The sequence below is a fragment of the Semicossyphus pulcher genome, unplaced genomic scaffold, assembly GCF_022749685.1.
Source record: "Semicossyphus pulcher isolate SPU_LCO1_2020_fin unplaced genomic scaffold, fSemPul1.0.p SCAF_3, whole genome shotgun sequence".
Taxonomy (NCBI): domain Eukaryota; kingdom Metazoa; phylum Chordata; class Actinopteri; order Labriformes; family Labridae; genus Semicossyphus; species Semicossyphus pulcher.
Genome location: NW_027211704.1, coordinates 32016259 through 32030139, shown reverse-complemented (window position 1 = coordinate 32030139; position 13881 = coordinate 32016259). Strand labels below are relative to the sequence as shown.

Below are 13881 nucleotides of genomic sequence, written 5' to 3'. Positions count from 1 at the left end.
AACAGTAGCCTCCTCTGTCATTGTTCATTATTACCATCAGGGACAGGGCGACTCAACCATTTCTTTGGCTTCCCATCAGATTTGTTTTTAACCGAGAATGGACAGGAACACCTACTTCAGTGGTTCTCAAAGTAGGGGATCCGCGCCATAGCCTGGGGGTCTGCGAAATAATTATAATACATTTCTAATAAATTATAAAATCGAGACTACAGATGACCATTTAGGACCACAGTATTTATGCCGTCAAGTTGAATCCACAAGAGTTTTGAATAAAATGACCCTCAGTTTTGAAGGCTAAGTGGTATCAACATGATTCAAATGTTTTGCTGTTTATCGTTGCTTTGTACAACGTGCGTCGCTGCATCGCAGAAACAGGAGGGCTGAGTTCAGAGCCGGAGCACCGTAAAGTTATGCGTGCAGAAACAGGTCTCGTCACTCATTGCTGGCGGTCTCCCAGGGCGTCACGTTCTGGGGAGCACTGGCTTGAGCCTCAAACTTTTGGAGTGAAGCCCCTCGAGGATGTTCAATATAAACTTTCTCTCTGCTCCACTCGTATCTACTGTCACTCTGCCGCTCTCTCTCTCTGATGCTAGCTCCACCACTCACTCAATGTGCACTCCATGACACAAGTTACAGTGAGAGGACAGGAGAGATGCGTTCAGCTCCAGTTGGGGAAACTCAAACTCCGTCTTTTAATAGAGGGGAGGGTAAGAAGTAGGCCTCTGCAGTACCTTCTCAAAAATTGTTGATTATGCCGCAACTTTTCCGCAAATTTGACCAACCCTCCATATTTCCCCGCACGTGCCAAGTAACTTAGGTCACCAAATGATCCCCTGAGGTCTGCAATGTTGATTAACCTGAGGTCATCCTTTATTGTGTTATCTACTTGTTACTGATGTTTGTGTCAGCGCTGTAGTATAAGAAGTCATTGTATAGTCTCTTATCAGTTGTTTCATACTGCCTCAGCAGCTGAAATAACGAGTAGGAGAGCATACATGTAATAAAGAATGTGTAGATTCACACATCCACTGAGAGCGTCCAGGACAAGCGCTCCAATAAAGCAATCTATTGGCTGAGCGAGCTGTTTGTCTTCTGACATCACTTCCAGTCGACTTCACTGTCAGCGCTCCAAATAAAATGTGTCCCGTTAATGGGGCGACGCCTGCGAGCTAGTTCATGCAGACAACTCGATATGCGTCACTTCCACAGTCACCTGAAAAACACTTCCTCCCAATTGGTGTCCTATTTAAGCTGCAAGATTCCCGGTCTCTCCCTCTGCTCTGTCTTTGCCATCGCTGCCCTGCACCAGTACTGTGCTCTTCCTTCCACCTACATGCTCCGAATAGGAGGGTTTAAGATATGATCTCATCACTCCTCAAATTTCTGCAATGTAAAATAAATCTGGGAGGAGTGATGAGGTCGGAGCCGAGACGGCAAACACAAGCTATGTTCTGCTGCTGCGATAAAGGTTTCAAACTATAACAACGTGAGTTGTCTGACTGAAATGTTTTTTTTCACAATAAAGTAAGTAATAAAAAAGTCAAGAAACACAGCGAAGCACCTGAAAAGACGGGGAAGTAAATATTTATGTAATAAATGGAGGATTGAAGATATTCTGAAACTCTGCTTTGCAAAAGTTTTTTTAAGAAGGAAATGTTTGTTATAGATCTCGATGATAAACGCTCCTCAGGGCTGCTTAGAAAAAATACTAAGAGTACTTAAAACAGGCTCTTATTATCCACACGAACTCAGCGTGACCTTTTATGTGCTTTGTTGCATCTGTTTCATATTTCCTCCCTCTCATGCCCTCCCTCAGATAACCTGTGTAACGGGAGGTTCCACAAACACCTGCAAGACCTGTACGCCCCCCTGGTGGTGCGATATGTGGACCTGATGGAGTCGTCCATCGCTCAGTCCATTCACAGAGGCTTTGAGAGGGAGACCTGGGAACCTGTCAAGTAAGGATGCCTTAACTTCCTTTACCTGTCGTCTTCACCTGCATCAGGGATGTGATGATTAAGCCATTTACACTTTATAGATTCTGTAGCACATTTTAGCACAGATAGAGCGTTTAGCTTTAAGTGTAATTTCTGCACATGATGATCTGCCATTGGTTATACAAAGACATAGATAAGTCTAGTTTCGTAACCCAAATCTCTTCTCAGTGTTTTTAAGTTCAGTAACTCAGTGCAGTTGGATGTCAAGTTGTTTTGGAGTTTTTCACGCCACAACAAAACTAGTAGGTGGACCTCTGGGTGGGCCTACATGTAATGAAGCTCTTGTGGTTAGGAATTTTAGTCATCCATATGGGGTGTCTAGTCAGGACACGGGAGGCTGGGTTTCCTTTGAGCATTTATTGTTCACTAAATTAAAGGTACACAGAGGCACTGTTCTTGTTTATAATATTACGTGGGAGTGTGGTTCTAAAATAAAGAGGAAACAAAAGACATCCACGTTAGCTACGTTATCTACATACACCTTATGCCATCTCTACAATCAACATAAATCTTACAATAAAGACTAAAAAGTTTATACATAAGAAATAAACAGTGCTAAGCAGCTATTAGAGACCATAATTTATAACAGAAATACTTCTAAATAGGCTAGGATCCAGGATAAAAATACTACTTAACATAAACTAGCTTGTTAATTTAAAATATTATGATATAAATTGCCAACAGAAACTGTAGTCTTTACAATAAATACACGTTAGCACTTACTTGTGGTCACGGACGCACACAAGCTGTGAAAACAACTGAAACGTAGCTTCTGTTAAAACGTCTAACTTTTAGCTAAAAACGAACTGCCACTTTTTATGAACCAGCGCAAGCCGTGTGCAAAATGTTCGTTGCGTGGCAACGGGTTAGACGTCACTGTCCATTTGTCTTTTGCACACTACATATTATCCGCCTGGGGAGGTGTGTGACAATCTCTCATTTCACATTTACATGTACTCTGTTTTTTGTCCAGAAGTGTGTGGTACAAACGTCGTCAGTGACTTATATATAAACAGCTTCAGACTACACCATCAGCTACGGTAGCAGTGCATCTGCTGGTACATTATAGCACATACAATAGCGCAGACTGGGATCAGATGAAGGTATGTGGTCCCGTCTGTGTGTTGCTCTTTTTCAGCAGTTTGTATTTAACTCGTCTCCGCCTCAGCTGAATACATGAACATATCATTTGCCATATGTTCAGATCCCCAGAGTCAATATGCTGATTTAAACAGCTCTGTTCCTCTATAGTGCTGTAAACCTAGCTACACGCAATACACTAATATTACTGTATGACTTACTGTACTGTGTGCTTATTGATATTTTGGTATTAATTAAGAACAAGATGTACAAACCTTTGCTCATGTCTTTGGTTCATCGAGTAATTTTCTCTTTCTGCAAACATATTTCAATGAAATCACATCCTACATGTCGCTCTAAGTTTGACTTATTCGTTGCATGTTTGTTGTAAATGTGTTTTTTTTTTGTCTTCTGTTACTCTGCTTCTCTCCACAGGACTAGAACAAGCACTCTGCCTAATGTCAACCTCCAAATGCCTAAAGTACCAAATCTAACAGTGACAAGTGTTAACCTCCCACAAATGCCCAGCTTCTCTCCACCCAACTGGATGGCAGCTAACTGTGACTCAGAGTGTGTATCGGCCTTCAGCTTCAAACACACACTCATGTCTTTGGCATGAACGTGGTGGCTAAGGCAGACTACCCCCAAGCAGCAGGATTACCTCGAACAATTATACATCCAATACTGGTTTCTTTTATTGTCAACACTATCGACAGTATGAGCACAACGTGAAAGACGAATGGAAACCTGTTTTACCAGCTGACTAAGAAAATCAGCATATTTTACGTGTTTCATATTTTACGCTGTTTCTGCAAATAAAAATAATGCGTTTACTTTAAATCAGCCAAATTAGTTTTAAATCTAAAGTGTGCTCGATTTCTTATCATAAAACAGTTGTTTTCAGATTGAAAGTTTGTTCCTTTTCTATTAACATAAATTTAAGGTAATTTACCTGGTTGACGTTAAAAATGTAAGTAAAATGTATATCACACTTCAAAAACAATACTTACAGTATGATTTTAAAGAGAGGCAAAAAGAGGCTTTGATGCATAAGAACAATTATTATTAATTATTCTTGCAGGAAAATTATAAATTACATACAAATGTGCATTTTTTATTGCTTTTCGTGATCAAATGTTTGAAGTCATATGAAAAAAGAGCAAGTTTAAATGTGGCTTCACTAAATAAAAGAATAAATAAGTAAATTTAAAAATGTGAAGATATAAAGAGGAATATAAAAACAACAGAGAATTATAAACAAAGAGTTACATATTGTTAATGCATACAGAATACAAAGAAAAAGAGTTTATTGACAGCTTTAAAATCAATAGGTAAAAGAATAAGAGAAAATAAAATGAAAAAATAACCATATGCATGCATGAAATAATTCAATATTCTTATTTCTTTGTCTATTTTAAACTTATATTTCTTTATTTATTAATTATTTTATTTATATGTCATTTTATTTCCAGATTTATTAAATGAACTTATTTATTCTTATGATTTAATCCTCTTTTTTATTTCCACATGGTTTCCATATTAATTTAGCACATTCTTCTTTATTTTCTCACTCTTAAATGTGAGTTCCAAAGCTGAGCAGCCTCAGCACACAGTTATTAAAAACAAGAGTGCAGCCTTTTTGTTTCAGTCTGATGAGCAGCGAGTTACAGCCTCTCATTTCACTCACAGTTTTATCTATGAATACGTATGTGATCTTGTGAGAGATATCATTAAAAGCACTCTGCGTATCTCAGAAAAGACTTGACATGTCATAGATGGCACGTTGAAAAGTTAAGCGAAAGATCGTCTGCACCAACAACGGGAATCAGAGGTGTAAAAGCTCCTTCATACGCTGCAGCATCCTGCAGAGTGTGACCGTGTCGCTGCAGCACATACGGCCCTGTTCCTTTCTCTCGTGGATACAGTTTCAAAAAACATCAGCCCGAAAGTGTCTGAAATTATGAGAGCTGCATTTTACATTAGAATTTAATTGGTTTTCAATAAAAAAAAATCGGCCAACAGGGAAGGTAGACGTGTTTCAGTAAAGCTCTCTGAGACATGAAGTGTTGTAGAAAAGCCCAAACTGGCTTAACACAAGGAGCGAAGGCAGAAAGAGGAGGAGGAGGAGGAGGAGGAGGAGCGCATAAATTAGTACGAAAGAACCTAAATAGCTGTGGTAGTCTGATGCAACTGTTGGGGTTAATTCGCACCCAAAGCCACGTTTATGCCAACATCAAGACATGCCGTGTGTGGATGGATGGAGAAGGCAGTGACTTGGAAATTGACTTTTCCCCTCCCACACACATATTTTTTTATGGTCTGAAAAGATGCAAAAGCATAACAAGGGAACAGAGAAAAAAATGGAAGAGCAATTTAAAGCATAAAATCAGGATAAACATGTTCTGCATGACTGTTCCTTAAAGAAATGAGTGTGTGCAGATGTGAGGTTGTGCTATTTCATCATTTCCAGTCATGAATCTTTTGTCTATTTCATCTTTATTCGATGCAAAATGATTCCCTGCTTGTTTTTGTACTGAAATGATACAGTACAAAACAATACTTTATATAAATAGATATAAACAAGACTTACTCTTCCGCCATGCTAGCAGCTACATGCTAACATCCACTTGCTTAAACTTAACAGAGAGTTCAGCTGAGGCTGGGGGATGCAATTAGTCTGGAAGTTATCTGGTCATAAGCTGAAGTAGGTTACAGTACGAGCTAAAGTCATTTTTCTCTAAACTTTAAAGTAATAATCTCAAAGATTCTCATTTAAATAAATGTCTGTTCAGTCACTATCGCCGAATGAGGTAACACAACGGTGATTGAGCCTATGGCCCACTGATGAAAGCCTTTGCATTTACAGTATTACAGACTGGGTGTCTGTTGCAACTTTCACGTAAAAAATCACCAGCAGCGCCCAGTTACTGACGCGTTTTCCATCAGCCAGCAGTGGTTGGTCTGCCAGAGAGGGTAGGCGGAGCTAAGCGGCTGCTTTTCCAGTCTCTGCAAGTATCGAATCGAGATTATCGCTTTGAACAAAGTTTTGTAATTTCGATCAAAACGTGATGAAGGTCTAAGGATCAAAATATCGAGTTCTAGCAACCTTTATTGCGAGTCAAAGACAGTATGCAGGAGTCCTCTCTTCTCTTGCTTTGGATACAATGTGATATAGTTGCTGTACTTCAGCATCTCAGCATCAAGAATCTAAAACAGAGTAAACTTCACAACGCTTGGCCGAGAGATCCTGACAAATTTATTTTGACCTTCCAACACAAGCCTGTTTATTATGTGTTCACTTTCACTTTCACTGTCCGGTTACCGGGAATGAATGAACTGAGAATCATCAGTGGCTTTGTTGTAACTGTACTTAAACACAACAGGATGTGATGTAGGTCTGTCAAAAAGCTCAGGCATTTTCTGATAGTTGATTTGACAGCATATTTTAACATCCACATTTCCAACAAAACTCTGTTCACTGCTCACCTCGGTGGTAGCTTCTGTCCTGGTTATGGACTTGCATCTTTTCATACCTTTACATCCCAAAACTCCCCTCCCCCCAAGTTACCCGAAGTTGTCCTGGCCCACCCTCCTTTCTACTTCCTGGGTGTCCCTTGTGTCTGAATTTATCCCTGCACTGTGTGGTCTCAGTCTGCAGGGACTGAGTTGAGTTTAGAGCTGTTGATTGGTCTCCAAAATGTTGTCAGTGGTAGCTAAAGCACTGCTGTTAATTCCGCTCCTAGTAGTCCTTCACTTAACCTGAACATGTGACCCTTTCTTCCAGTTGCTGAACTCAGGGTTCTCACTCATCCTGGATTTTCTTGTTTTGATGCATCGAAAATAAAAATGTCCTCAAAACTGATTAATTGGAAAAAAGTTTTATATTTTACAACGATTTCTGTGAAAAGAGTGAGAACCCTGAACCTCTCTAGTAAAACATAATGCAGCATTCATGCTTCCCTCTTGTTTCTGTTTTGATAACCTGCAACTGAAATGGCAAAATGTATGCTCTTTCTGAGCACACACTCGCTGCTCTGTCCTGCCAGTTTCATGCTCGTAACTGTTTCACAAGCCATCGCACATAAAGCTCAAAGACGAGTATCCTGCACCCACACATTCACACAGTCTAACTCACTTATTTTGCTTGATGTGTAAATGACAGGATGGAACGTGCATACATTTTCACCTCCACTCTCAGTGCAGTGTGTGTAACAGTGTTAGCATGGATCCTGCTTAAAGTGCAGTCTACACACTGTGCACGGTGTACCAAAGGTTCATGTGATCACACTTTTAAAATAGAAATATTAGAACATATATTCATTTAGTTTTTCATAATAACCATCGCACAAACACCATTATTTTCCTGATTTCTGACCTGTGACCTGTGACCCCACAGTAACGGCTCAGGGACGTCAGAAGATCTCTTCTGGAAGCTGGACGCTCTGCAGACCTTCATCAGAGACCTCCACTGGCCAGAGGAGGAGTTTGGGAAACACCTGGAGACGCGGCTGAAGCTGATGTCCAGTGACATGATCGAGTCCTGTATAAAACGGTAACACACTTTAAATAAGCACGGGTCTGATTGCAGCCAAGTTGCACTTATCATAACATGTTAGTAACATGTGGACGGTTCTGTTTGTATCATTTGTCACAAAGATAACAAAGTAAAAAGTAGAAATGTGACGTTCACGAGATAAATAAATCTACCAGAATGTAACTGATATTAAGTTGCAGCGAAAGTTGAGCCGGATGATGCAGTGTGATTTTTAGTGTTTGCACCTCAGACGTGCTGCAGAACTGGCCTCACTGAAATAAATAAGTGGGCTGTGTTAACTCAGGGCCAAAGTAGGTCTTTAACACATCCTTACTGAAAACCTGAGACTGTTATTGCAAAATATAAGACAGCATTCATCGTGTCTTAGATGCCTGTAAATGACCCTTGTTCCCTGACTAAGACCTTGTTGCGTGTGTGGCTTATGTGACTTCTGATTCTTGTCCTTCAGGAACAGAAAATAAATAGCGTCATTGTGAGAAAGAATAATACAAGTTAAACAAATAAGTCTTAAACCAATCCATTACAAGTAAAAGTTTTAGGGTTAGTTAAAATATTAGTATTAGTATAAGTATCTACACCAAACGGTGTGTGCTACTAAAAGACTATTTTTGTTGGAAACAGATGCTTTGATTTTATAATTTAGCTATATGTTCTGAAATGTATTTTAAATTTGGAAAGCAATGAGAAGTTAGGAAAACTGTCAATTAAATGTATTGTAGTAAAATAAAACCATCTTCCTCTGCAGTGTGGGTGCAGAGGAAGGGTTTTTATATATATATATATATATTTAAATTTGACAAATTTATTTAAACACACAAAGGCTTCAGAGTTTCTTTACCTAAACAGTCTTTCTGGCAGCACGAGAGGCTTTAAAATCCCATAATACAGCTTAATTTGTGGAAATAAGTATTATTTACTTTATTTAGGGTTGGCAGTTAGGAGCGGGGAGCAGTACTCTGTCCTCAGTACTTCAATAATCTTTGCTACTGTCCTATCCTCCTCCTCTGAAGGACTCGGGCAGCGTTCGAGGCCAAGCTTCAGAAGAGCAGCAGGGCCACAGACTTCCGCGTGCCGCAGTCCATCTGCACCATGTTCAACGTCATGGTGGATGCCAAGGCCCAGTCTGCCAAGCTGTGTGCCATGGACCTGGGGCAGGAGGTGGGAGAAGAGAAGAAATGTTCTTCGTAATTCATTTGATTTAAAAAGCAAGAGCCCTGTGTTTTGGGTTAAATTATATTATCCTACTCGAAAGTTTAAACCTGCCATGGATCCTCACAAATTCCCCTCTTTAAATATAAATTCACATAAAGGTCAGAAAGTTTTGCAGCTGAATGAAGATAAACGTCTCTCAAACCTCCTGTAAATGTTCTTGTCAGATAAAAGTCAGGAAGTCTCTTTAGTTGTTTTTTTTTTTCTCTCTGTCACGAACATCTTTCTTCCTCTTTTCTTTGTCTCTGACTTCTTTTGTATTATTCACATAATTTGACATGTTCCATGTCACCTCTGTCTTTCTCTTTTTTTATGCCTCGTTTTTTTCCCTCCTCTCTGTCTTGTGAAAGTTTAATAGAGACTGGGTAAGTGTGTATTAATTCAATTGAAATCTCACCCTCCGGTTCCCAAATGTATAATTAGCCATCAGTTTTCCCTGTCTGTATTCCTACACTTGAATTGTTTGGATTTCATTAGCATATGTGTAAATAGTATTGAATATACATGGGCTAGAAGTGAGAGATCTCATATTTCGCAGAATCTTGAGACTGATACCAATAGCTGACAATGAATTAATTATTGCTAAGTCCTTTCACTCTTTCTGTTGGTGCTACAAGGCTGAACAAAAGGATTCCTCGCACCGATACTGCCGCTGAGTTTCCATGACAGCCGTTCTTTAGCACGACTAATCAGTCCATCACCGGGCTCGGCCTGACAGGAAACTAAAAGGACCTTAAAATGGTTATAAAGCTAATTTCCATCAACTTAAATTACCAGACTAAATTGAAAATGCACTTTTTAATTATGTAAGGCAAAATAAAAAACAAGTATTTTAAAGGCTGAACAAAAACAATAGAAACATATTTAACATAATTTTTTTATTCTCAAATAATCAGAATGGTCTTTGGTATAAAGCTGTCGTGTGTGTTTGTTCTCTTGTTAGCGCTCACCCTCACGTCTCTGCAGTGTGCAGCTGAAATCCTTTAACATTAATGCAGGGCTTTCACTACCATTTTATTTTGTAGTAATGTATCAGTCCTTAAAAGCACTACAGATTTTTAAGAATAGTTCACATGCAAATTTTTTACTGATGGAAGTATATATTATTGTCTCTGCTCACACTTCACAAAAAGTAGTGCTCTGATGTTTCATGATACAGGGGCTGTGATAAATACAAATGTAGAGTCCAATGTTCTGATTACTAAAGCCTTTATGCAGATTGTATGCACATTGTTGTGTGTTCTTAATAACAATGAATATATATTTGGCACCTCAGATACATTGGGTACCAAAATAAATTATTTTCGCAGTGCCAAGATGTGAAGTAATCCAGAGCTCTAACATTTGGATTGTATGAACAAGTTGTGTGCTCAAGAAACCAGAGAATCAGTCTTAATCTAATTCCCTTTTTCATTTCACTCTGTCCTTTCCATCACCACATGTCTAATGATGTCTCATATATTGAAGTAGAACACCAACATTAAGTTAATTCATCATCAGAAAATCGAACTATCTGACAAAACACTGGAGTGATTGCTGAAACTGTGAGCATGACTCTCACAGGTTGGTGCTTCTTGTCCTTGTGGACATCGTGGTGATGATGTCAGTATAAACAAATTTGCTTTATTGCTGCTCTTTTCAGAATAAACAACTGTCCTATGTCCATCAGCATTCTGCACTTATTAAAACTAATATAAAAGAAGTCTACTTTTCCCTTTAATGTCACTTCATGGTTTGCGGATGTGAAGTAACACTTTGTTTTTTCTTCCTCTTTAGAGACAATACCATTCCCAGATTGACAATCTCATAGAAGAGACGGTGAAGGAGATGATAACTCTGCTGGTGGCTAAGGTACGAAATATTACAGTTTAAATTCACACCATGGATACAAACATTTAGCCATAACACAAACCCAGGTGTCAGAGGGGCCATAGCTGCAACTGAAGTGATTGCTAACACTTTATCAAATCTGCAAGACAAATATACTTTAAGAGACATAATGTTTAAACAAAGGGACTCAAGGAGTAAGAAACGCTTAAAAAAAAACAATGACGACTAAAAAACGACCAAAAAGAGACTCAATGTGACTCAAGTCAACCAGAAAGACACTGAAAATGACCACAAAGAGATGGAAAACAACAACAGACTTGGTAGACTCAAAATAACCAGAGAGACTAAAAACACTAGATATAAGAGGACAACAGAGACTTAAGATGAAACAAAGAGACATAATGAACCACAAGGACACAAAAACAACCACAACAAGACAAATAAAAACACAACGTGACAAAAACAACCACAAGGAGATAAAAACATCCACAGGGAGACAAAAACAATCACAAGGAGAAAAAAACAACCACAAGGAGACGAAAACAACCACAACGTGACAAAAACAACCACAACGTGACAAAAACATCCACAAGGAGACAAAAACAATCACAAGGAGACAAAAACAACCACAAGGAGACAAAAACAACCACAACGAGACAAAAACAATCACAAGGAGACAAAAACAACCACAACGTGACAAAAACAACCACAACGAGACAAAAACATCCACAAGGAGACAAAAACAACCACAACGAGACTAAAACAACCACAACGTGACAAAAACATCCACAAGGAGACAAAAACGATCACAAGGTGACAAAAACAACCACAAGGAGACGAAAACAACCACAAAGACACAAAACAACCACAAGGAGACAAAAACAACCACAACATGACAAAAACAACCACAACGTGACAAAAACATCCACAAGGAGACAAAAACAATCACAAGGAGACAAAAACAACCACAACGAGACTAAAACAACCACAACGTGACAAAAACATCCACAAGGAGACAAAAACAATCACAAGGAGACAAAAACAACCACAACGAGACTAAAACAACCACAACGTGACAAAAACATCCACAAGGAGACAAAAACAATCACAAGGAGACGAAAACAATCACAAGGAGACAAAAACAACCACAACAAGACAAAAACAACCACAACGTGACAAAAACAACCATAACGTGACAAAAACATCCACAAGGAGACAAAAACAACCACAACGAGACTAAAACAACCACAACGTGACAAAAACATCCACAAGGAGACAAAAACATCCACAAGGAGACAAAAACAACCACAACGTGACAAAAACAACCACAAGGAGACGAAAACAACCACAAAGACACAAAACAACCACAAGGAGACAAAAACAACCACAACGTGACAAAAACAACCACAACGTGACAAAAACATCCACAAGGAGACAAAAACAATCACAAGGAGACAAAAACAACCACAACGAGACTAAAACAACCACAACGTGACAAAAACATCCACAAGGAGACAAAAACAATCACAAGGAGACAAAAACAACCACAACGTGACAAAAACAACCACAACGTGATAAAAACAACCACAAAGACACAAAACAACCACAAGGAGATGAAAACAACCACAAGGACACAAAACAACCACAAGGAGATGAAAACAACCACAAAGACACAAAACAACCACAAGGAGACGAAAACAACCACAAAGACACAAAACAACCATAAAGACACAAAACAACCACAGCGTAACAAAAACAACCACAAGGAGATAAAATGATCTAAAATGACTGCAAAGACATGACCATGGCAGGGAGCAAAAGGACCATAAAATAGAGCTCACAGGCTAATGCATAAATAATAATTATTTTAGTTTAACAACCTTCAGTGTTTTTACATTTGACACTTTATACAACAATTTATAGCTTATGCCTCCTTACATTAAAATGACTTTTTAATTTGTACTTTGGGGTATTGCTGCATGTTTGTATGTAAAATAAATCCACTGAGCCTTTTCTCCTCTTCACCTCCTTGTTTCAGTTTGTGGTGATTTTAGAGAGCGTGTTAGCCAAGCTCTCCAGATACGACGAGGGGACGCTCTTCTCTTCCTTCCTATCTTTCACAGTACGTAGCACACAGACATATACTTCCAACACTGTCCTCCTAATAGAAATGTGTACCTACAATATTGGTATTCTTAATTCCACTGGCATTTCAGTTACAGTAACATTCTGTTTTAATATAACTTTGAGTAGAGGTTCTCCTTTTTATTCGAGAAACAATGAATTTAGAATCTTGTTTTAACATGAAATGAATGATGCCACATTCATGCAATCTTTTTTTCACATGATACTTTAACGCTAATTTTAATACAGTTTGACAGTTTTTAAGTCTCCAGATGGCTGAACACCTCAGCTGGTTTCCCCCAGGATGCACTTTTGCAGTTGAAACACCACATGAGTCACAGTTGAAGGCTCACTGTGCACTGAACTACAGGCTGTACGGTGTCACCACGGCAGCCTGTGTTCTGAAAGGTGGTGCCACAGCTGGAGTCCTCTTTTCACCCAATTCTCTCTCCTTTATTTCCAGGTGAAAGCTGCCTCAAAGTATGTGGATGTACCTGTAAGTGAGACATATTTATTCTTCTGTCACTTTTGTGTGTGTGTACTTAGGAAAGATTATAAATACCTTGATAATCTCAGTAATCAACACCGTTACCTGCATAATACAGTCATGAATCAATAAGTTGCTTTGTCAGATATGTTTTGGAGGAAATTTAGGAAGGTGACGATTTTTGTTAAATCTTTAAAACATACTTTGAGTTGTCCAAACAGACGCATAACTGTGATATCAAGCGTCAAAGTGACTTTGCTGATTAGCTGAGAATATTTTCTGGCAGAACCATAGTTCAATCAAACTTAAATTTTGTTTCTGCTTTAATAAATTGGTTAAGTATTTGTAACCCAATATTTTTTGAATGGACATTCTCAATAAGAATCCCTCAAGATATGATTTGAGCAGGTTCTCACAAGAACATGTCTAAAACGTGTCAGTGCTGTTAAGTGGGCAAACTCATGGAGACATGTTTTTTTCAATAACCTCAAACATGTTTATTTCAGGCTAGAAGGTTCCTAGTTCAAAGTTGGCTGTGTTTCTGTGCAGAGTTTGCATGTTCTCCCTGTGCATGCATGGGTTCCCTGCAGGTACTCCGG

The 13881-nt window shown here is 38.8% G+C and overlaps 1 protein-coding gene across 12 annotated transcripts in view; it reads left to right on the top strand.

Annotated features, from left to right (window-relative positions):
* Positions 1-13881, top strand: part of cadpsa (Ca2+-dependent activator protein for secretion a) — a 186166-nt gene that overhangs the window by 138584 nt on the left and 33701 nt on the right. For 6 of the 12 annotated variants that reach the window (XM_069677542.1, XM_069677539.1, XM_069677536.1 and 3 more), the window contains 6 exons: positions 1817-1958; positions 7474-7629; positions 8643-8790; positions 10618-10692; positions 12710-12793; positions 13259-13291. In XM_069677542.1, coding sequence (XP_069533643.1) covers positions 1817-1958; positions 7474-7629; positions 8643-8790; positions 10618-10692; positions 12710-12793; positions 13259-13291 — 638 coding nt within the window. Of the gene's footprint in view, positions 1-1816; positions 1959-3512; positions 3648-7473; positions 7630-8642; positions 8791-9191; positions 9207-10617; positions 10693-12709; positions 12794-13258; positions 13292-13881 lie in introns of all 12 variants that reach the window. The other 6 variants (XM_069677532.1, XM_069677531.1, XM_069677530.1 and 3 more) reach the window with 2 other exon arrangements.